The sequence below is a fragment of the Pteronotus mesoamericanus genome, unplaced genomic scaffold (assembly GCF_021234165.1).
Source record: "Pteronotus mesoamericanus isolate MK-2021 breed Mesoamerican mustached bat unplaced genomic scaffold, CSHL_Meso_final contig_163, whole genome shotgun sequence".
Lineage (NCBI taxonomy): Eukaryota > Metazoa > Chordata > Mammalia > Chiroptera > Mormoopidae > Pteronotus > Pteronotus mesoamericanus.
This window is the reverse complement of record NW_026555064.1, coordinates 10,312,205-10,336,255: the sequence shown is the minus strand read 5'-3', so window position 1 is coordinate 10,336,255 and position 24,051 is coordinate 10,312,205. Positions and strand designations below refer to the sequence as shown.

General features: G+C 36.8%; 1 protein-coding gene and 1 non-coding gene across 6 annotated transcripts in view; both read right to left on the bottom strand.

The window, feature by feature from the left end:
• Positions 1-24,051, bottom strand: part of ELF2 (E74 like ETS transcription factor 2) — an 81,062-nt gene that overhangs the window by 25,421 nt on the left and 31,590 nt on the right. For 2 of the 5 annotated variants that reach the window (XM_054563096.1, XM_054563106.1), the window contains exon 4: positions 22,168-22,333. The exons of 1 other annotated variant lie outside the window; for it this stretch is intronic. In XM_054563096.1, the coding sequence (XP_054419071.1) occupies positions 22,168-22,333 (166 nt within the window). Of the gene's footprint in view, positions 1-15,528; positions 15,687-22,167; positions 22,334-24,051 lie in introns of those variants that run through there. 2 more of the 5 variants (XM_054563135.1, XM_054563144.1) reach the window with 2 other exon arrangements.
• LOC129062837 (small nucleolar RNA SNORA33) lies at positions 23,072-23,201 on the bottom strand. The gene has a single exon (XR_008528316.1). It is a non-coding gene; the product is annotated as a small nucleolar RNA SNORA33 (small nucleolar RNA).

Sequence of the window (24,051 nt, the reverse complement as noted above, 5' to 3'; positions counted from 1 at the left end):
AATATACAATTGTTTCTAATACCATATAGGTTTTTTAGGTTTTCAATTTATTTTTTTTTTTTTAGCTTGCCCTGGTGATTTCATTTGTGTTTTCCTTTTATTTAGTACACAGAATCATAAAATGTTATGGTTGGAAAGGAGCCTAGAGACATCACCAAGAGGTTTTAAAAAATAAGGAACCTGAGTATCATGATCTCTTTTACTGAATACCATGAATGAGATATATATTATACTTAAAAGAAAAACAGAAGTGTGTGTTCTATCATGTACTAGTACAAAAAAAGGTCAAAACAAGCTTTAAAGTTAAAAAAAAAAAACTATAGGTAGGCCCTGGCTGGTATGGCTCAGTTGCTTAGAGCATCAACTATACACCAAAAGGTCGCAGGTTTGATCTCCAGTCAGGACACACACCTAGATTGTGGATTCAACCCCCTCCCCACCCACCCCCCCCGTTGGGGTGTGTACAGGAGGCAACCAATCGATGTTTCTCTCTGTCTCCCCTCTTCCTCTCTCTCTAACAGCAATTAAAAATAGGTCCCTGGGTGAGGATTAAAAAAAAAAAAATCAAAAGAAAAAATGCCATTTAAAAAATAAAAAATATATAGGTAGGAATCAAAGGAGAGAGATATAGTATACATTAATGTTAGCTTTCTATAATTTGGAAGGATGCCAATTTCCTATTTTAGTAATACTAACAGCTCTTTAACTACCAATGGTAGAATTATTTGAGAATCACTCAATTAGCCCAATGCCCTCATTTTACACAGCAGGAAACTGAGGCCCCAAGAAGTGAAATAATTTGACCCAAGTCACACAGTATCTGTGATTTCAAAGACAAAAATTCTGCAAAAACAATCATCATCTATAAAACTTAGAAGTTATAAAATGGATGAAAAATCAAATCCATTTTACTATTTATGAATTGCAAATTGCAAAGTGGTTGTTTTGCTTTTCTAATGTCAAAAGCTAAAGCAATGGTTAAGAAACTTTCTAAGAAATTATTCTTAAGTGGAAAAAATTTTTGAGCAATGAATGGTGAGAGAACATCAGGAGGAGGCCATCTAAACTTTTCTGATAAAACCAAACTAAGGATGAAATCCAAAGCGGGGCTGTGGTGTGTTGGGCATGTTTAGGAGAAAAAAAGGATCAAGAAAAGTAAGCTATAAGAAAAATGTGTCTATCAAGGCCAACGAACTGGAATCAAGTGATTTAGGTAAAGCCTGGTTCACCAACATTGGAAGACAGACAATAAATATAGAAATGCACACTACAGATTTACAAAGAGGAAAAAAAATGTTTTCCTATTTTTATACTGCTCTTTAATTCTCTATTTGCAGTTTTTATACTACTATTTTATTTAATAATCAGGTTTTATAAAATATTATTAAAATGAAAATGTTTAAACCCATAGTCACATATTACTTCATTTATTCAACAAATAATTATACAGCACTTATTTTGAGCAAGTTTCTGTTGCAGGCACCTATTACTACTCCTGGTAGCAAGCACTAAACAATATGACCAAAAAATAAATTTAAAAAATAAGCTTTCTCAATTCATACAGAACCCCCATTAAGGGTGAAATTCTTAGAGACAGTATGATATACAAAATTGCTTATTGGGAATATGCTACAGTTTGAACTACTACCCAGGAAAATTAAATTATTTACATGTATAAAAGGCTTTATTAGACACGGAATTTTTTTATTTTTTTATTTTTTTTTTTTTTTAGCCCTCACCAGAGGATATGTTTATTGATTTTAGAGAGAGAGGAAGAAAGGGAGGGAGGGAGAGAAACACTGTTATGAGAGAGAATATGGATCAATTGCCTCCCCCATGCTCTCTGACAGGGGATCAAACCCACAACTGAGGTATGTGTGGGAATCAATCCCACAACCTTTTTGGTGTATGGGACGATGCTCCAACCAACTGAGCCACCTTGCCAGGTCAGACATGGATTTTTAATAGGGGGTAGAAAAACAAAATTTTCTTGGCAAAATGTACATTTTTCTGAGAAGGGCCATGGCTATTTTAAGATTCTCAAAGATGCCCACAACTCCCCAAAGTTATTTTATCCTAAGTTGTGTTGATATATGCATTTATGGACCATGAAAACCCTATGATGAATGGGGATCCAGTAATGTATCATTTTTGAGACTGATGATTTGGCTTAGGTTCATGTTTTCTGCCTTTTACTTAAGTTATCCCTGAGCCAGACTCTCCTTCAACTTGATTCTTCACTTACAGTTTATCCTGAGCAGAAAACACTGCTTCTAATTCTTGACAGCCACTCCTAGAAAACTGTCAACTGATTATTGTAGGCAGTCTTTTCTAATGGATGGCAGAGAAACAACTGTTTTCAAATAGCATTTACTAAGCACCCTTATATGCATGACACCCTGAAAAGTGAGTTAAAACGGTTAATGATTTATTTTAAATAATATTTAGGACAACTGATTTTAAGGGCTTGGGTTCTTTACTATCATTAGAAAATGTTTAGTATCAGGAAATTTTTTTTCCATTCCTGTGAAACTTTACAAGGGCTAATACATGCTTCTTTTTTTTAGCATGTTTATGAAAAAATTTACTACAGAGTTCTTAACTAAACCATATGACAACTACAAGTCAAATTCTATTTTGATCGATTCCAAAAGGAATATTTAGATTAACTGATTTCTCCGCACCCTACCCCCACCCCTAGCCCTTGAAATATAGCTTCTGCACCCTACCCATTGAAAAGTTCCTCAAAAGTCAACAGCGAGCTTTCAAAGGGGGAAAAATCAGGACAACTGTAATAGCATAATCAACAAAACATAATTTTAAAAGAACAAAAACAAATTTTTAAGTCAGCACTGCGCTTTTAATTACCAAATTCAGTGACCTCCTCTTAGTCTTCACCTGGCTCCACTTACCCAAACAAATGGCATTACTGACCACTCCTTGTTGGAATCCTCCCCCTCATCTGATTTTCACGATAATAAAGTTTTAAACTGTCTGGCTTTGTTTTTATTCCTCTTTACTTCTTTTCAGTTGATGTCACCCACTTTTAAACAGCCCTGAATTGTGACAGTTCTCCCAAAGTGTCATCCTTAGCCACCTTCTCTCTTCACTCTCCATTCTACCAAGAATGGCATTTAGCCTCCATTCACCGCCTGGGCTTTCAGCACTATTTCTGCACTGACTCAAAAATCTGCATCTCCAGGCCTGACTTACTACGTTTTTTAGCTGTAGGTTCTCATTTCCAATTTATGGTAAGTATCTTTACTTGGAAAATCCACTGACATTGAAAGGTCTTTTATCTACAAATCTCCTTTTGTTTCCTCTATCAATGGCATATGACCATCATCCGAGGCTAGAAATGAGTCTTTTATGTTCCTAGTTTAGGAGCTCATCTCATAATTTTTGAGAGGGATTTAAAACATGCATGAAACTACAAAAAATAGTGTAACAGTCACGTTCCCACTACACAGGACCAACTGTTTTGTTATTTATGGCTTGAAGGTGGGTTTTAACCCCTAAGAAATAACATATTAAAAGTGAAAATATGTTTAACTACAACCTCCAGTCCTTATTCACAATTCCATCTCTCCAAAGAAACCACTAACATGAGTTTTGTATATATTCTTTCAGTCTATTTTTTACACTTTTATGTTTTTGTGTGTATATGTATTTGTGTATGTGTGTATCCCAGAATGATATATAGCATTATTTTGCATGCTTTGGGTACATAAATGACATTATACTGAGGCAGGAGATAGTCAGGAAGAAGGAGACTCCAGGTGCCCCAGGGCTAAGATAAAGAACAATATAAGGCAGAGACCATGTTCTAAGACTGGTAGTTCCTGCTTTCTGGAAAAGCACTGATACCTAATGAATCAGGAATGCACCTGCGCAGAAGATGCTACCAGACCTCTGCTTCATTATAATATCATTATAATAAATTAGCATTGTGGGACCCCCTTCCCAGTAGCCAATCGAGTTGACCCACCCTAAAGGATTAAAAGCTCTCTAGCCCCTGAGGTTGGGGCTGTTAGGCTCCCTCCGCTCTGCTCAGAGCTGGCCTGCTCCCCTGTTCTGTGTGGCTTAATAAATCTGCTTTCTCTCGCTTTCTGCTTTAAACTCTGTGTGTTCGCTTCAATTTTTTGTCCACAATCACCAAGAACCTGGTTACCTGTGCCGACCTGTGACAATACTACATATGCCATTTTGTAATTTAGTTTTTTCATTCAGGATCTACATTCTATATATGTTGGTATAAGTAAATATAGCTATGCTTTTTAGATGTTACATAGTATCCCAGGACATAAATTCACCCATTTTATTCATCAAATTATCTACTGGTAGGAAAATAAAGTTGCTTCCATTTTTCACTTTTATAAACAATGCTGCAAAAAAGTTTTATCTAGGTTTTCTTAAGCATATATGCTAGAGTCTCTCCCCAGTACATACCTATAAATAGAATTTTTAATTCACAGAATAGCATTTTTAATTTTATGTTACTCTCTCCAAAGTAGACGTGCAAGTCTAAAATCCCACCAGTGGTGTGTGAGTTCACATTTCTTCTCACATTCTTGTCAATAGAAATTATGATCAGACTTTTTAAATTTTTGCCATCTGTTGCATGACAAGAAATTTTACAGTTGTATCAATTTGTATATACTTAATAAGTACTGATATAGACATTTTTTTCATACACTTATTGGCCATTAACATTTCTGCTATGAATTGCTTATTCATAGCCTTTGTCATTTTTCTATGACACCTTTTGTCTTACTGATCTCTAGAATATTAACATATTCTACATAATAATTCAGATAGATGTTCCAAATATCTTCTGCCAGCCTGCTGTCAGGCTTTTAAGTTGGTTGGTCTATGTTATCCTTTGTCCTACAAAAATTTTTAATTTTGACATAGTCTAATTAATACATGATTTCCCTTATAGTGTATGCTAAATAGTCCTTGGAATAAAAAGGAAATCATAAAATAATTTTAAAATATTTAGAAATTAATTACAATAAAAATACAACATGCCAAACTATATGTGATATAGCTGAGATAATATTAGAGGTCAGGAAATTAAAGATTTAAAACAAAGAAATGAAGCACATTCAATTCATAAACACAGAAAAATTAACAGAATACACACAAAGAAACAAGGAAGGAAATAATGAAAAGCAGGTAAAATGAAATAGAGAAGTATATTTTAAAAAACAAGATTCACAAAACCAAAAGATGATTTGAAAAGATTAATAAAATAGATGGACCTCGGCAAGTTATCAAGAGATGTAAATGTAATGTAGAACAAGTGGGAATAATAACTATACATATAACATAAAAAATAACAAGTCAGTATTATGAAAATCATAATCTAATAAAGTTAAAATCTAGATAAACTGCATAAAAAAACTGTATTAAAAGAAACTGCATTAAAAAACTGAATAGAATAGTAAGTAGAAAAGAAATCAAAACGTAGTCCAAAACCTTCTCTCCACAAAATAAAACCCCTTAAATGTCTCTTTAGGCAAATTCTTACAAATTGTAAAATTAATTCTTATCGTATAGAAATTTTTGCAGAAAATAGAAGACAATAATAAAAGAAAGCAACCTGGATTACTTAGGAGCCTAGTGTAATCTTCATTCCAAAACCAGATAAGAACAACACAAAAGAAAATGACAGTTCCTTACCACTTATGAAAGCTCTTGTTTTAAAGCAAATCAAAGTAAAACGATGAGCAACGTGTACTCTCAAACACCAGGAGAGCTCAGTGTCTGAGAATCTGTCAACTAAATGACATCAATAAAGGAGAAAAATCATGACTTATCAAAGAAGGCCGAAAAACTATCTGATAGGACTCCATACTTACATCTGTATAACTAACACATTTAATTTTTTTGTGCACCTGTTTAAAATAGCACAGACTTATATTAAGGTCACAATATGTGATTGTAATATAATTTCTGGTTTGGGGGACTTATTTCTACTATCTTGATTTATGATTTGTATTTTGAGGGGGGTTTTCCCCTCCTTTGTTGCCCTTTGTTAGATTGGTCAAGTTTACTGTATTCTCTAACCTACCCTCCAACTTAGTATTTTGGAAGCTGTATCTTCTATTTCTATTATTTCAGTATGCTCTAGTTGCTTAAAATAAATGTCCTTCTTTTCACTTCTCATCTTCTCCAGATCATGTTTCACACAGTTCCTGTTTTATTCAAGGGCCACCACAACCTGGTTGCACTCTATCTTCCTAGCTTTTTGTCTTTCAACTATATATCTCTACAAAGCCTAAACTCAAGTGAAACTTCAGTCTCCAAACAAAACACAAAATCCCTGTCCTTCCGTTCCAAGTCATGAAGTCTTCTCATTCACTTCCTCATTCAACAAACCCTTCACTGAAAACCCACTTGGTATCTGGCTCTGAGCAACACCAGTGAACACCGTGGACACGGTCTCTGGCTGTACGAAACCCTGTGTGGCAACATTAAACAAATAAACACAAGTATGAATACAATAGAGTAAAATTTCACAAATACATGAATTCACAGACGAGACTGGTAATTGCCTCCCACGCTCCGCTCTAGCCCAAAGAACAGTCACTGGGGCGCTCGCACACCACCAGGTGGCACCAAACCACAGCCTGATGGCAGACTTTCGGCTGCCTCCGTCTGGACCCTGAAGCCACTCCACACGACACCTCTACCTTCACACAGGAGCCACTCGTGTCATTTTATTAAACTCACAGTAGTGCCATATTTTACACAATTGGAAATTTTTAGATTTACTACCTTATCATGGGAAGTAATTGCATCACAAGTTAAAGGAGCAAACCCCTCCCCCAAAACGGGGGAAGGGGCCAGGACAAAAAGAACAGAACAGTCCTAACTGAGATTGAAGAGTCTCAGCTAAAGCCTCTCTCAAGAGAAAGTGACATTCAGACTGAGATCTAAAGGACGACCAGGAGTCAGAAGCTGAAAACTGGAAAGCACTATGTTCCAGAAAACAAAAACAAAAACCCTCACATGTGAGTGCCCCAGGAAGTAGGGATTAATGAAAAGGTGAAAAGATAGCAGTGCGTGTGTATGCTCCTGGGTGGGGGGCAGGGAAGTATGGTAAAATTCATCATGATACTTAACAGCTTGGGCTCTGGAGCTATACTTATTATCTGAGCTTAAATCCTTGCTTAACTGCCTAAACTGATGCCTAGCCTTGGAAAAGCTATTCAGCCTAGGGTTGTTGAGAATATTAAATATGTTAATATGTAAAGCCCTGAAACTATTTCTGGCAATATAGTAAAGAAATTTTAAATGTTAGGGGTGTTGTTGTTGTTATTGTTTCTAGTTAGGTAAGAGCCAAGTTATTCAGTCTTGAAATATCCTGAATATATCCTAAGTGTAATTAGAACCCACTGAAAGCTTTTGGGGGGAAAAAAGAGAGTATCATGATTCAATTTCTAAACCTCTATTTTAAGTCACTTTGGCTACTACTGGAAGAATGGGTTGCTTGGAATGGTAAGAACAAGGGACAAGCATTAAAACGATGTCTGGGGGCCCTTGGCCTGTCTTCAGCCAGAACCCCACTTGCTCCTGATGTTCCCTCTCACCATTCCATCCACAGACCCCACCCTGCTCCTTGGCTACCACTGTCCACTGCCCAGTGTATTCAGTGTTGAACCCACTCTCTCTCCCCTAGTCCAAAATTCTCCTGCAGTGGTCGCTATTCCCCTGACCCCTGCCTTGAATAAAGTTTTCCTTAGCACGCTTATTTAACAGGTGACATCACATTTTTTTTTCTCAACACTTCCCAAACAAAAGTTTATTTATTCTCCCAGGATCAGCTAAAATATGACCTTTCCATCACAATAGCTAATAGCTCTCTCTTCCTCACTTTCATACCGATTTTATTAAACCTTAGGTTTTAAAGAGTTTTCGTATGCATTTTCCCCTAATGGAGAGCCAGCGCTTTTACAGTACGGGTCATGTTTAATTTCTTGTTCAACCTCCGCCCCTCCCCGCACATACATACATACATACACACACACACACACAGTGCTATCCACACCACAGGCAGTCTCCAATAACCCACAAATGATCTCAGAGTAAGGGCGGTTCCTCATGCTTTTTCCTCGCTTTCATGGGCACAAGCAGTCAGCCTGCTTTCTTCTTCCTTCAGCTGTTCTATTCTTTGGAATTGTTTCCCCTAAGACTAATTGCAGAATTAACTAGTCTCTCATTCGCCTCCCCATTTCCAAAAACAAAGGTATAGGGATTTAAGCACTTGCTACTAATTACTATTGAAAAACAGAAGGTAACAAAAGTAAACATACAGTTATATGATTTTACAGTGGTGGTGTCTACTCTACGGTTCCTTCGAGAGATGGTAAATGAATGCAAGGTCTTCTGCCCTTTACTTTTATTCCCAAGGATGCGCTTCCCCAAAAGTTCTTCCCTTTTTTGTGGAGGCCTCTCTTCTCAAAGCACAGGCCTGCAGAAGACACCTAGACACACTAATGGTGTCCTGGCGTCGCGAGTAGGTAACGGGCATTTCTGAGGGCCTCCTAAAGAGACATGCAGTGGCAGCAGTGGAACTTAAAACAAATGGGATCCTGCCAACCTTGTTTTCTCTAAACCAAGTGGCTAAAGCTTCATGTAGTACACTCACAAAGATGCTAACTAAGGACCAATGTCTTTAGAGAAGAAAATGATGTTCAAGTTTATTAAAAAAAAGCAAATGTCTCAAAAAGAAATCAGCACCTTTGATTTCTCTGCCCTCTTGACCCAAATCCTTGAAGAGTTCCCTCTTCAAAAGAATTTCCTCCTTCTAAGGTATTCTAAATCTTTATTTTCTGAGAATTAAGTAGCAGGGTTAAGAAACGTACTATAGAAAAAAAGGGTTCCAGCTTCCCTAAAAGCCTCGCCAGACACATAAACAAAAAGGACAGCCCTGGACTGGGCACAGCCTGGGGACCAAAAGGTTGCCCGTTCAATTCCCGGTTGGGGCACGGGTCTGAGCTGTGGGCCATGTCCCCAGATGGGGGAGTATGAGAGCCAGCCAATTTTGTTTCTCTCACACATAAATGTTTCCTTCCCTCTCCATCTCCCTCCTGTCCCTTCTCTCTAAAAATAAATAAAATCTTTTTAAAAAAGTACAGTCGGCCTTCTATATCAAAGGGTTCTGCATCGGCAGATTCAACCAACCTTGGATCAAAAATACTCCATTTACAGTATGTTGTTGCTGACTTGCATTATGTAGTTAGGCCTACAATGGTTGTGTGATTGAGTACTGAACACGTATAGACATTTTTTCTTGTCATTATTCCTTAAGCAATACAGTGTAACAACTATATACATAGCATTTACATTATATGGGGTATTATAAGTAACCTGGAGACAATTTAAAAAGTATATAGGAGGATGTGTCTAGATTACGTGCAAATAGTACGACATTTTATATAAGGGACTTGAGCGTCCAAGGATTTTGGTATCCGCAGGGGGCCCTGGAACCAATCCCCCTGGGTTACTGAGAGGGGACCACTGTATCTTTTTGCTAACTAGATTAGAGACTCAACTCTTTTCTTTTTGATAGAACACTTTTGTAACCTCATTTGGTAGTAAGAAAATCTCTCCCAAGTTCTGGCTAACAATTAATTCATTTTGTTCAAATACATTTTTAAATAGGTCCTGAAGGATAATTCATATTACCACCACCTACACTAATATAAAACATATGAAAAGTCTTTTTAGTTCAATAAAAACATTTAATTGTTTATTCCTTTTCAGTAGTATATATATTTTGGCTGACTTACAAAGTGGGAAAAAAAATCAAACATTCAGTTATGACCGAACACTGACCTTAAACTTAGAGAATATGGAATACTTACTATGCAAAATGGTACTCTATCTTAATAATGTCTAAGGGGAAGAGAGGAACTGGGCTACATTCTTTCTTCCCTTGATGTGCTCAGTGAAAAAAATTATAGAAATGTAAAACAAAAATTAGTCCTACCTCATCACCTAATCCCACTCCCAAATTGTAACTAACCACTGCAAACAGGTTGAGTTCTTAGCACTGTTCCCTCACATTATGTAAATAGAAAAAAGAAATCACTCGTGTTTTGATGGTACTGTTTCCACACATAAAAAATATAAATGGCCCTGGCTGGGATGGCTCAGTGGACTGGGTGCCAGCCTGCAAACCAAAGGGTCGCTGGTTCAGTCCCGGTCGGGGCACATGTCTGGGTTGCAGGCAGGGTCCCCGGTACGGGGTGTGTGAGAGGCAGCCGCACATTGATGTTCCCCTCCCTCTCTTTCTCCCTCCCTTGCCCTCTCTAAAATTGAGTGAATAAAATCTTTTTAAAAAAATTTTAAATGGTAAGATTTAGAAATGCTTGATTCTATCGGACTAGCTCCTCTGCCCCCAAACCCAGAAGTCTTAACATCAACTATGCCCTTATGATGAAATTTAAATATGACCCATCCCAGAAGCAATAATGCAGTCTGGAACCTTGAGATTAGCTACCATATTTAGCAATTCTTTGCCTATCTACTCCATACAATGATTTCTTTGAATGCTTGCTCTTTTCAACTTCGTAGGTTGTAAACTTCCTTGAGGTCATGTACCACGTCTCATTCAACTTACTCCCTCGGGGCTGACAGTACTTTGTATGTAAAAGGTAGTTTTTACATTATAGATATTAAGTTTACCAGTATCTCAACTGTACCTAATAACTGTCATATGGAAGAGGAGGAGGTGGAAGAATTTATCTGCTGCTAGAAATGCTTGAAAAGAAATGATTCGTGATTATTTTAGCTTAATTGCAAATATTAACTCAGAGAACAATTTCAGGAGATGTTAATTTATGTAATCTGATTTGTGACAAAGCAATTTTACAGAATGGTGACCTTGTGTGCTTTCTCCACTAGATTCTAAGCACCAGGAATAGAGACATCACCGGCCTTGTCTACTGTGCTAGCCCCATGCCTAAAACAGTAGCTGGCATATAGATGCTCAATGAGTGCTTCCCACTGAATTAACAGTAGGAATGCATTATATCATCTCACATACACCTCAGAGAACTTTAGTATCTTTCACCTGCAATGACAGTATTTTGTGATGGGTATGATATAGTAAGAAACTACAGTATTAGTTGGGTTTTCATAATGGCAAAAACTCTCTATTGGTGCTATCGTTCCCAACCATCTAGGTAATGTCTCTCAGAGAGGGAGACAACGTCTCCCATAATGCCTCTCAAACCTGGGCCAACAGCATCAATGCCAGGATCAGCTGGAGACTTACTGAAAATGCCAGTTCGTGAGTCCCACCCCAGGCTCAGTAGTACATCAGAAGTTAGGAAGGTGGAACCTCGCAATTTGTATTGTAACAAACTTCCTAGATGATTCTGATCTTTGCCCAAGTTTGAGAGCCACTGGCCACAGAAATTTCTGTCATGGACATAGAAGGGATCTTAGACCAACAAAGATGTCATAAAATATTAAATAAGCCCTTTTTTAAATGATTTATTTATTTTTAGAGAGAAGGGGAGGACAGAAGAGACGGAGAGAAACATAGGTGTGCAAGATTGATGGGTTGCCTCTCGCACGCCCCCACCTGGAGACACAGCCCACAACCCAAGCATGTGCCCTGCCTGGGACTTGAACCGGCAGCCTTTCAGTTTGCAGGCCAGCACTCAATCCACTGAGCCACACCAGCCAGGGCTAAAAAGCCTTTAAAGAAATATGCTAAATGTTCAAACATACAAATGTTCTAGAATGAGTTAAATTAAATAAATCAATTAAGGGGCATGATAAACCACCGCTACCTAGTTGGGAGGCTTTTTGTTCCTAGGGAACCTAAGACTGTTCAGTAAATGACACACTTAAAATGGCTGTCAGGTCCCTATTATGAGTTCGCATCAGGAAAAAGAGAATGGAGGGGACCTGACCCGGAGGAGGAAAGGCTGAGGAGAAGGCGCTGAGAGCAAAAACAGCAGGAAGAGATGCGCGAAAACAGTTTTTTAGATTCTAACTAAAATTTAGCTCTTTAACTTTAAATGAGGGTACAAACTGCAGTAGTTTGGGCATTACCTGTGACTTCATGACCAATGGAAATCAAATATTTTCCTGTCACATTATAGTTGTTTCAAGATACATAAAAATAAAAGTTTATGGTCATCACTAGTTCCAAATTATAGCAGTAACTTAGACCTGCCACTAGGTCTTATTAATGCATTCTTCAAGAAGCGTATGCATTAAGAAATCACAATTAAAGTCTGAAAGCTGTATTTCAATATATTTGGTTCTTAGTAATCCTAGGTATCTTCTATATTTTAAAACATTGTTTGGAGAGGTCCACAGGCTTCACTTGTTTTTCATGGCCAAAGAGGCTCATGAAAAACAGAACCGAAGTTAACAGTTAATACCTGTGTTAAAAGTGTCCATGACCTCCTCTAAGTGACGAATCTAGGAAGACTTAGACCCTTTTCCTAGTTTACAAAAGGGCGAGGACGCATAAGGGACATGGATTCTGCCTCCTTCTGAAACAGCATGGTACCAGCGCACGCAGCTTTTAATTCTGGAGAGAAGGGCTAGCTGTGCAACGACCTCGTCTTTATACCGTTTAGCTTAGTGCAGGCAATGAGCATGCTTACAGCCCCAATCTGGAGGGGCAGACAATTCAGTGGGAGGTGAGTAAGAATAGTTAGCTAGCTATTAGATAGCTGGGAATGAGGAGCTAAGGAGTTCGCTTTATTTTAGGTGATGCTTTGTCTTACTTTACTTTTTGTTTACAGTCCTATTTTGGAAACAACTAAATTTGTATAAAAAACATACTTTAAAGCTCTGAAAAGGTTTCCCACTGCCCTTTACATAAAGCCCAACAGATACAAAATTTATCAAGCCCTCAGCAGTAAGATTTTATTTTTTACCTCTTTAGCCTCACCTTAATCCCCTTTCCTTCTCATAATCCATATTCTAGCCACACTTAATTCCCTTCTGCAGCTCAAACAGGGTATGTTCTCCTTCCCCCAGGCTTGCAACCAGCTATTCTCAGCTTGGCTAATTACTTCAAACTCCTCAAACCTGTTTAAATGTCACTTTCTCAGGGAGGCATTCTCCTGCTGTATACTCTTCTAAACCTTTCATTAATCCTATCATAACTGTCGTCAGATTTTATTGTAATAACATGTTTAATTGTTCGCCTTCTCCGCAAAGCTGAAAAGCCTGGCGAAGGCAAAGCCAGGGTTTTGTTTACCACAAGGCATTGGGCTCCGAGCCCCAGGCGCTGCAGGTCCTTCTGACAAGCTGGTGGAGGACGAATGAATGCAGGAGTTTGCCTGGAGACAGGTTTTAAAGCCGTCCTTTTTGTACGTCTTGGAACCCCGTGCTACCCCTTCTTGGCAATACCTGTAACCTTGTGTGCGACCCATTTAAAATTATCATTTGTATTTAGCCTTCTCCTGTCTGAATTAATAAAGTTATATTACTTAGACACATTGTTATATATAGTAAAATTGTTACCCAGTGGGTTTCTTTTTTTTGTAGTTTGGATTTTTTTGTTTTTTTTTAAATCCTCACCAGAGGGAGAGAAACCTCTAACAAGGGGGAACCCAACCTGCACCTAGGCCTGTGCCCTGACTGGGAATTGAAGACGGATTCCCTCCAGGTGACAGGAAGGCCCTTCAACCAAGAGAGCCACACCCAGCAGGTCTGTTACTTAGTGTCTTGGTTTGGTTTTGTTTTGAAGTCTGAGTGGAAAGGAATAGTATTCTACTAGTTTCCAAAACCAAACACCTTTTAATAATCTATTTTCTAGATCCTCATACTTATTTTTCCTTTCATATAAATTTCTCTTGAAAAGTATACAAATGCCATTTTAAATCATTCCTTTTCCTATCTGTTTTATTAATTGACCGGGTAGTTAGTTCTTTGATTTTAGCCATGATTTTCTTCTTCACACAGTTAATAAACTGTAAAACATATATTCAAGTACAGTAAAAATCGGTGGCTGTTCTAAAGAACCTTTAAAGAATCCTGTTTTAAAGTTATAGTTTAGAAAGCAGAAGCTTCATTTTATTTTTAGATCACAAAATCCAAATAAAAAGTAACAATTATGATAAAACTATTTATTGATTTAAGTAAATGTGTTATATTAAAACACTTTTTCACCCTGGCTGGTGAGACTCAGTGGATTGGGAGCAGGCCTGCGAACCAAAAGGTCATGAGTTCAGTTCCCGATTAAGGCACATGCCTGGGTTGCAGGCCAGGTCCCCAGCTGGGGGTGTATGAGAGGCAACCTTTGATTCACACATCAATGTTTCTCTTCCTCTCTTTCTCCTTCCCTTCCCCTCTCTCTAAATATAAATAAATAAAATCTAAAAAAAAATTTTTAAATTAAAAAATTTTTTCATCTTCTATATGCTCCACAATTTAATGCTCTATGGTTATTCTGTATGCTTTTAAACAATACAGTTTAATGATTTTTTTTTTTAATTTAAACAAACTCTCTTAAAAGGCAGTAAAGAATTTAGAGATCTTGGGACATAGGGGGAAGGATGAAGAGAGTAAAGAGGGTTAAATATACAATTATGTAAGGAAACTATACCTTGGGTGGTGAACACACAATGAAATAGATAGATGATGTATTATAAAATTGTATACCTGAAACTCACATAATGTTGTTAACCAGTGTTACCTCAGTAAATGTAACTTTTAAAAATCTTTTAGAGATCTTAATCAGCACTTACTAAAGGGACTTCCACAACTAAAACTCACCTCCATTATTCATATTCAATTTTAATGTCCAATTTCCAGAAAAATGGAAATTTTATAAGATTCATAATTACACGATACCATACGTCATTAATTCTAAGATGTACATTTTTTTTTTCACTTTTTGACATCTCTGAAATCAGGATGTACCTTACAATTGATCATCTACTAAAATTTATAGGTGGCAGCATTTTTTCCTTTCAGTAGTTTAAAATTAATGTTTCTTACACTTGATGGCATCTTAGACTAAATGAATCAGTTACTAAAATGTTAAAACTTTCCTCTTATAATGTTTTCTAACTGACCTCAATCACAGTACAATTATAATTCAAATAATTCTAGACTCAAAACAAAAGATTCACATTTTTATGTTTTTAGAAAACCACTGCCCTGGCTAAACTCAAGAAAACAGATAACTGGAAGGAAACACTTCTTTTTTAAAAATTAGGAAAATCTAGATTAGAAGCAGAAATACCAGAAATGAACATTTAAAAAGGCTTGAAGATGTTCAGTAGTAGCTTCCAAGGAAGTGAAGGCATGAAATAGCCTAGAGCTTTATCTATAAAAAGAAACAAATATTAGGCACATGGCGGGGGAGAATTCTAACAGCAAACTGTTGAGGAGGAAAAATACTATAAAGCATTATTCCTCCCTTGTCCAAGAGGAATCACTGTCACCTTTCAAACAAAAAGAGGGGACAGGTAGTTAAAATAACTGTTATTAAATGTAAAGGGGTAAATATTCTTAATAAAGTGAAAACCAACCTACCAGCATTGTCTTCCTTCTGGCTCAATCTTTCTCCTTCAGGTAATCCTAGGATAGGGGCTCCTTTTCAGGTTCCCCAGTTTTTCATGTCGGTCTTCTACCTCCCTGTGGCAACAATATTTTCTAATTAAAAGAGTCCTTTTGTGCCACAGGGAGGATTTCTGATGATATAACAAATACAAAAATTATCACAGCTCATCATGAAGCCAAATTAGTCTTGAGGTTCTTCAAGAAGGAAACTGGACACATTTGTCAAGAGAGAAATCTAGTTTTCCTAAGCTGTACTTTTATAAACCTAAACTTTCATTTATTTTTTAAAAAGCACTGCTTTCTTGTTGCATTATATAAAAATTCTTATCATTCATCTGCCTTTTCAACTAACCTCTGAACACAATTTTGTTGATCACAAAAAAGGTTTTCCAAGTTTTCTTTTTCTTTTCTTTTTTTTCTTTAAAGATTTTATTTATTGAGACAGAGGGGAAGGGAGAAAGAGAGGGAAGAAATATCAATGTGAGGCTGCCTCTCACACCCCCCTTTACTGGGGACCTGGCCCACAACGCAGGCATGTGCTCTGACTAGGAATCGAACCAGCGACCCTTTGGTTTGCAGGCCAGCGTTCAATCCACTGAGTCACACCAGCCAGGGCCCATATTTTCTTGACGATTTTCTAAATCCAACTTTTTATGTTTTAATACTTGGTTAAAAACCAAAGCCCTGTTCCCAATGATAAGAAGAAAGAAGGAAGAAGCTACCAGAACCCTTTCAGCCAATGTTTGTTGGTAAAGTAATTCTCTTTATATTACATAATACCATGTTAAATATGCTTCAAATGAACACTTACAAAAGGCCAGCAATAAGTAAAAAAAAAGCAGTCATTACCGTCTTCTCACTGGCGATATTATGGGTGATTTTCTTTATTTATTCTTTGTAATACTTCCCAATTTTTCCAATAAGCATATATGGTTTTCATTGTAAGAAAAAAATACTTAGGTGTAAGCAAGGATGATTAAAACCCACTGTGATTTTAACATAATATTAATCTAAGTATGACAACATTATGGCTTTGATGTATTTTAGATGACCATATATATTTTTTGGATGGCTACCTTTTCATATTTTAAGTAACCCTAAGGTGTTCAATATTTAGCATATAAACAGAAAATGCTTAAGATTTTCACACAGATGGTTCTGACTATGCTTTAAGTCAAAACTCTGTTTGCTTCAGTCTGTACTTCCTAACAGCTGTGTGTTAAACACTATATTATGTACTACATTTGACAAAATTAAAATATACGATCTCTGTCTTTAAGGGACCTATACACTCAATTTGGAAACAAAAGGAGTATAAAGACAAGAACAGTATAATAAAGTGAATGATCAGTGCTTAAATCCAGATAGTCTGACAGAAGACCAAGAAAGGGAGCATTTAACGTAGGCCACGATAACTGTGGAAGGGTTAATGTAGCCGGACCTTAAAGAATGGATGATATCTGAACACATTCTTGATAGAAAACTATTTGAGAAAAAGCTCAGGAGCATAAATAGCACAGTCCATGCCAGGGGCAGTAAGAAAAGCAGCAAGAACACAGTGTTTCAGAAGATAAGACAGCCAGATCAAGAAGGAGCTACTTCTGGATGATTCTGTGGGTCACTGAATTTGGCAGAGGAATGGCCTTTGAAATCTGATAAACAAAGAGATTCAGGAGAATGATAAATGCAGTTGCCAAAGCACAGTAAGTTCAGGAAGGAATGACCAGGAAGAAGTACAGACTGAAGGTATAAAGCAAGCATTTGTTTTTTAAACAAGTGGAAGTAAAAGGAAAGACAAAAATGTAACAGAAGAGTTAACAAACATTCTGTTTTAATGTATAAAAGGGCCAAAGGACAGAAACAGCTCTGTCACTACTAACTGTGAAATACCACCCTATCTCTGTGATCATCCTACACTTGCCCACGTATCTGAAACTAGTCATTTATTAAAGTGCTCCTGTAGCCCTGGCTGGTATGACTCAGTGGATTGAGCACCGGCCTGCGAATCAAAGGGTTGCCAGTTTGATTCCCAGTCAGGGCACATGCCTGGGTTGAGGTCCAGGTTCCCAGTAGGAGGTGCATGAGAGGCAACCACACACTGATGTTTCTCTCCCTTTCTTTCTCCCTCCCTTCCCCTCTCTCTAAAAATAAATGAAATCTTTTTTAAAAATAAATAAAGTGTTCCCTTAATTATCCTAATTTGAGTATGCCATCTCTTTTGTGATGGAACCTCAACTATACATTTCAGTATCTTTAAATACCTGAATATGTCGCCTTAACTCTCTGATTCAACTCAAAATCAACACGCCTATTACCAAACTTACCTGCTTCCCAAAACAGTCTTGCCTTCCTCAAATCCCTATACAATACTATCATAACCACTTAAGTATCAAAAAAACTGAGCAATATCTTAATTATTCCTCTCCATTTAATCTGCCATGTCTGGTTAGACCTTACATAGTAATATAGCTTATATAAGCCCCTTCCATTCCTATCACTTCTAACCTGGTTTCAGTATTTCTCAAGTCATCCCTTGACTCATGCTACAACAGCTAGCCTTCCTGCCTCATCTCTCCCCCTACAATTTATCTGCTATCTGCTTAGATACTAAATATCTAGTATTTTCCACTCAAAATCTTCCAAATCTTTCTGCATTTCATATACCTAATGACTAAATCTTGGGTTCAAATCACAATCAAGGCACAACTCTTAATGGAACCTCCTGTCAAAGTCTTCTTTACTCAATATCATCTCAACATACCTTGAACTTTGACATTTCCTTTAGTCTAAAGTGACTTTGGCCTACTTCCTAGCTGTCCATCCAAATCCTACCAATTGTCCTCCTTCCCTTTCTCAAAAACATTCCCTAATCCTGTTCACTGAAAACAGTGCCTTGCACATAAAAAATGCAAAGTACTTATTAACATATTCTCATAAATTTAAGTGAAAAGTTAAGAGGATAAATATAGTAAGTTAAGATGCAAGATGAAGAAGCAGTTCCTAAACAGCTCAATCTTCCCAGACAACTATTAAAAGATTTCTATCAAAACTTATTATTGCCTGTGGCCAGGTAGCTCCATTGGTTAGATTGTTGTCTCCACACACCAAGGCTGTGGGTTTGATCCCTGCCCAGGGCACATACAAGAATCAATCAGTGAATGCATCAATAAGTGAAACAACAAATCAATGTCCAGATGTCTCTTTCGCTCTCTCTTCCCCCTTCCGTTCTCTAAAATCAATAAAAATTAAAATAAAATTTACAGATATATACACAAGTACATACACAAACAAACACACGCGCGCGCATGCACGTATTTTTTGAGTGAACATTAATTTGGATTTTCCAATCTTAGGGAATTCAAGAGTCTACTCCCCCCACCCCCAGCTCGGCCCCTCTGTCTGGGGAGCAGCCTCGAGAGCTGGAGGAGCCTGCCAGTCAAAACCAGCCTTCATCCACACTGCACTGCTCTTCCTCAAAGGCTCTTCGGGATTACTAACCTTAAATAACCTCAAAAACCAGTTTATAAATTTAGATGAATATGAATTTTTTTTAATCCTCACCTGAGAACTTATTTTCATCGCTTTTGGAGAGAGAAGAAGGGAAAGAGAAACATCGACGCAAGGGAGAAGCATCGATTGACTGCCTCCCATATGCACTGGGACCAAGGATGGAACCCACAACCTACGTATGTACCCTGACTGGGAATCAAACCTGCAACCTTTTGGTTACGGGACAATGCTCCAACCCACTGAGCCACGCAGGCCAGGGCTGCATATGCCTATTTTTAAACTTTCAAAACATATGAGAGGATTACTATTACATTTAAGGTCTATGAGGGAAATGACTTTTAGACTATAAAAACGTGAAACAAAATAGCCTATAATTACACCTAACAAAATCAGAAATCACTTTACTAAAAATAATAATAATAATAATAATAATAATGAAGATGGCTAAATATATACATCACTAGATTTTAATACTCCTGCCTGGATGACATCATGAACACTGTTTCTGGTACGGATATATACGTGCGGGTATATAGGAATGCAGAGAACAGACATACAAGTCAGTAAGTGTAATTATAAACATTTTTAGACAAATATAACCCAAGTTATAAAAAATATAGGAGCATTCCAGGAAGTGTTTCCTAGATGTACAAAAGGAAATCTTATTCTATATGAATCTCATTTCCACCAATTCCCCAAATAAAATCTGCTATAACCATCTTATAAATATTCCTTTGTTTTTCTTCCCACTCAGCTTATTCTCCAAATTTACAAATGTCTGGAACTTAAATTAAAACTTTATACCACAAGAAAAGAGCCTGATCCTAATCCACTACCTAAAAGGAAACATGCATTAGTATAAAACATAACAACCTTTATTAATTTATATACATTTAAGGTATCAGAATGAAAATTTATTCTGATTTTAATTTGTTTAAAAATGCGTGAGTTGTTAAACAAAAACAAATTTAAGCTTAGATTAGCTTTTCTAAACTAATCTATATTTATATTAATAATCCTTATAAAGTTACATTAAAATCCATGAGCTGTAATACTGTAAAACAACAGTGCATTGTAGACTCCACGGTCAGCATGCCTTATCATGAATAAATACGAGTGTTTTAAATTGTTGTGATGGTCAATATATGTGTGAGCCAGCGGTTTTCAGTATGAATTTGGCATTGCCTTTTTAAAACAATTGTATCTGAATTCTAATTTTTACAGTGTTGTTCTGTAAAGAGACAAAAATAGCTAAACTATACTATTCTTTATTTTTAGAAATAATGAAGCAAGCATAGATTTCCTTAAAAATCCATGAGTCAATATGCAATGAAAAATTAAGATGAACTTCTTTGGTACATTTAGACTATTTCAGCATAAAGTGAGTTATTTACTAACAGTTCATTTTAGTGTTGAAAAATAAATCTGAAAAATATTATCAAGTATTCAAAACCACTTTTAAAAAGTATCACAAAAGTAGCTGTTGTTTTACCCAGACTTTGTGTAGCCTCTTTTTCAATATCACAATCACTCATATCTCTGTCCTACAAATGAAATCATCACATTCAGAGTTAAAGAAGACTTAAGAAAATTAAATCCCTTAAATGGATTATATTTGCTTCCTATTTGGAATTGTTTTTTTCTGAGTAATTTAAATTAATGAAGTACTGACCACCAATTGTATAAGCAGTGAGATTTGACCGATCTGCTCTGGTATTTTAGCGTAATAAATATTTTATGGTAAAGTAAGTTTCTACCAATGCAAACTTCGCACTATAGTTTTCATTTTTTACATTTCTAATTTGCTATCAAACTCAGTCTTCCATAGCCTTTTGAATATATTCCAGAAATTTCAAACAATTCTTTTCTTTCATTCAACTTTAGCTATCATACTTTTTGTTCGTGTGCTATTAGTTTTCTGTTTAGTTATGCTCCTATAATGAAATTAGTTATAATAGCTACTTCAAAATAGCATCGTACATAATGCCTTTAGCTGTTCTTCCTATTATTCTCAAGAAAAAATTCATCTTTGCCACTTGACTTCTAACTTCTGAGAAACTCCAAACTCTCAGAAAAAACGCATCTATCTTCCTACTACGTGCACTATCTATTGTAATTCAAGTACCACTGCAAACTAGTCGTGAAGGCTAACTGAGGTTGGTGGCAACCTGTTTTGAAAAATAATCGGTCACCACTTCACATGGGGTCTGCTGGCATTATTGCCACTATTGCTCTGAGGAGCAAGGCAGCTCGAGCCCCAGCTCGGAACAGGAAGAAGCTGGTAGCCGCGGGGAGGGCCCCTCGGCCTCTGCAACCAGGAAGACATCAAGCACCCACAGCTTTCATCACGAGACTGGCTACACTTACAGAAATCTATCTTAATACTTAAGAATTTTTATTAGGACTATACACCAAGCATAAGGATTCTTTTTCTCCATTAATGGCGAACAATAAATTTTAATGTTTATTATTATAAAATAGTTACTACAATCCTTCTGTAAAATACTCTAATTTTCTTTATGGTCAATGGCAAAAATTGAAAGGTTTCTTCAACTATACATACCAACCCCCAATTAAACATACAGTTATTTCACCAGAGACAGACTGAAATATTACAATTTCTAAGACAAAAATGGAAGAGGAATCTGATAGACTGCAAGGATGCTTCTGACCTAAGAAAAAAGGGATCATACTGCTCCACCGATACTGAGTCAAAGAAACTCTTCATCTGCTACAGAATGAGAATACCATGTTTATTTTTTATTAAAAGAGTTACCCTTATATACTAGCCTACAGACTTCTGTAAGTAAATAACAACTAGTCAATTCTTACACTCCCAGAAAAAGTGATAAAAACAATTTTATTATTACAGGCCTGTAATTTTGTCCTTTGGATTCACGATATGAGATTCTGTTAAACCTCAAAAAGTTATAATGGAGAATTTATAAATTCCCTTAAATATGAGATGTTTCAATGGTTTCCAATCTATACTAAATAGCAGTAGAAGGAGGCTTTTTGGTACATTTTTCATCTGGCAATAGTAATGTTGACACTTACAAAATGAGAAAGTTAGAAATAATAAACATTTGATGAGATGTCTACCTGTTTCCACATTCTCGGTTTCAACTTCTTGTTCTTCTGCCACATCTTGCATCATATAAGTCTCATCATCATAAACCAGAACCTGGGCTGCATAGCCCTGCTCTAATCTGGCACTTGGAACTGGCTCCACAATCACTGCTGGGTATTCAGAAACCTTTTCACTTTCCTACAAGAGCAAATTTAAAAAACAATCAACCTTTTTATTCACAAAAGGTGCTTTCACTTATAAACCCTTGAGTTCATACAGTCTCAAGAAGTCCACACAATGAGTTTCATGTATTATAAATATGAATGCAAAAACTAAAATAAGAGATGAAAAGGGCTAACTTTAACAATCTGTTCAAGTTAAGAGGCAAGGCATAGACTAAACATTTTAAATAATCAGAGCTTTAGGATGAGGATGGCAAATTAAAAATATGCATAAAATGTGACTCTTTCATAAAAGCAGTAAAAGACTTTTAGAAATAAACTCTTAAGGAGAATAGATAAAAGCAACAAAGGGGAAGAGATAAGAGTAACAAAACCCTGGAAGAGTGAAAGAGGATGGGCGATTATTCCTAAGTGGTTTAGTGGACCCAGGAAAGCCAAGTCACAGCCTGGCACTCCACACTGCAGAACCCTCAGAAGGCAACCCCAGTCACCTCCAGAAATGGGACAGGAGCAGGTGGTAGAGAAAGAGGAGGAGGTTCAAACAAGGAAGATCTCGCTACACCTGTTTGAAAAGCACTTTGATTCCTCGACCTTCTTGCTCCCCCAGGACGCCAGGCAACCAGCCCTCCCCACCTCAGCAGAAGATTGGAAAGGAAGAAACAAGGCAACTTTGAGATATATGAGGCACATCTGCCAGTATCACTAATGTACCAAAAACAGTTTCCAGTTTTTTAGTCCTCATCTTTTTTGTATTTCTTATAACCATTTTCAGGGACCTTAATGACTTTAATGTCTTTAAGGCTCGTAACACGGCTTTACTACTGCCAGCGTTCTCTAAATTTCTGCAGAAACACATTCAAGTAAACAGACCCGTTGGTTGGCTTTAGTCCTCAACTTTTAATCATGAGCAGACAGCTAAGTATTACCAGTTATATAAGACAAAGAATACATACACACACACATATATATTCGTATACCTCAGAGAGATAATGGAAGATATTATACCCATAAAACAAGAACAGGATACAGTAAATAACATTTAAAAATAAAGGGTTCTTAGAAATTAAAAACACAATATCAGAAATGAAAAGACAGAGGACTGGAAGATAAAATTGAGGCAGTCTTCCAAGAACCAGAGAAAAAAAAATAAAGCAATGGAAAAATAGGAGAGAAAAGAGAACAACATTAGAGGACCAGTCCAGGAGGTCCAATATGTGAGTAACAGGACGTCCAGAAAAAAAGAAGATGGAGAAGGAGGGCAAGGTTGGGAAGGAATCAAAGAATTCCAGAAATTTTTCTAGAGCTGAAGGACGTAAGCTACCCATTTGAAAAGACCTACCAAGTGTTAGTTTAAAAAATTAAGGGAGACCTATACTGAGGCAAACCATTGTGAAACATCCTAACACTGGGGACAAAAAGAAGATTCTACAAGCTTCTAGAAAAAAAATACACACCATACACAAAGACTCTGGACTCAGTTCAGTCACCTCAACTATCATACGAAAAAAGATGACAATGGAGCCCTTTACTCAAAGTTATAATGGAAAATCATTTCCAACCTAGAATTCTTCACCCAAACCGTCTTATGAAAGTAGAATAAAGGCTTTCTCAGACGTGAAAGAGCTCAAAACATTTACCTTCCCTGCATCCTTTCTCAAGAAGCAACTAGAGAGTGTTTTCCGTAAGAAGAAAAAGAGTAAATTTTTAATGAAAAAGATGACTTAGGATACAGAA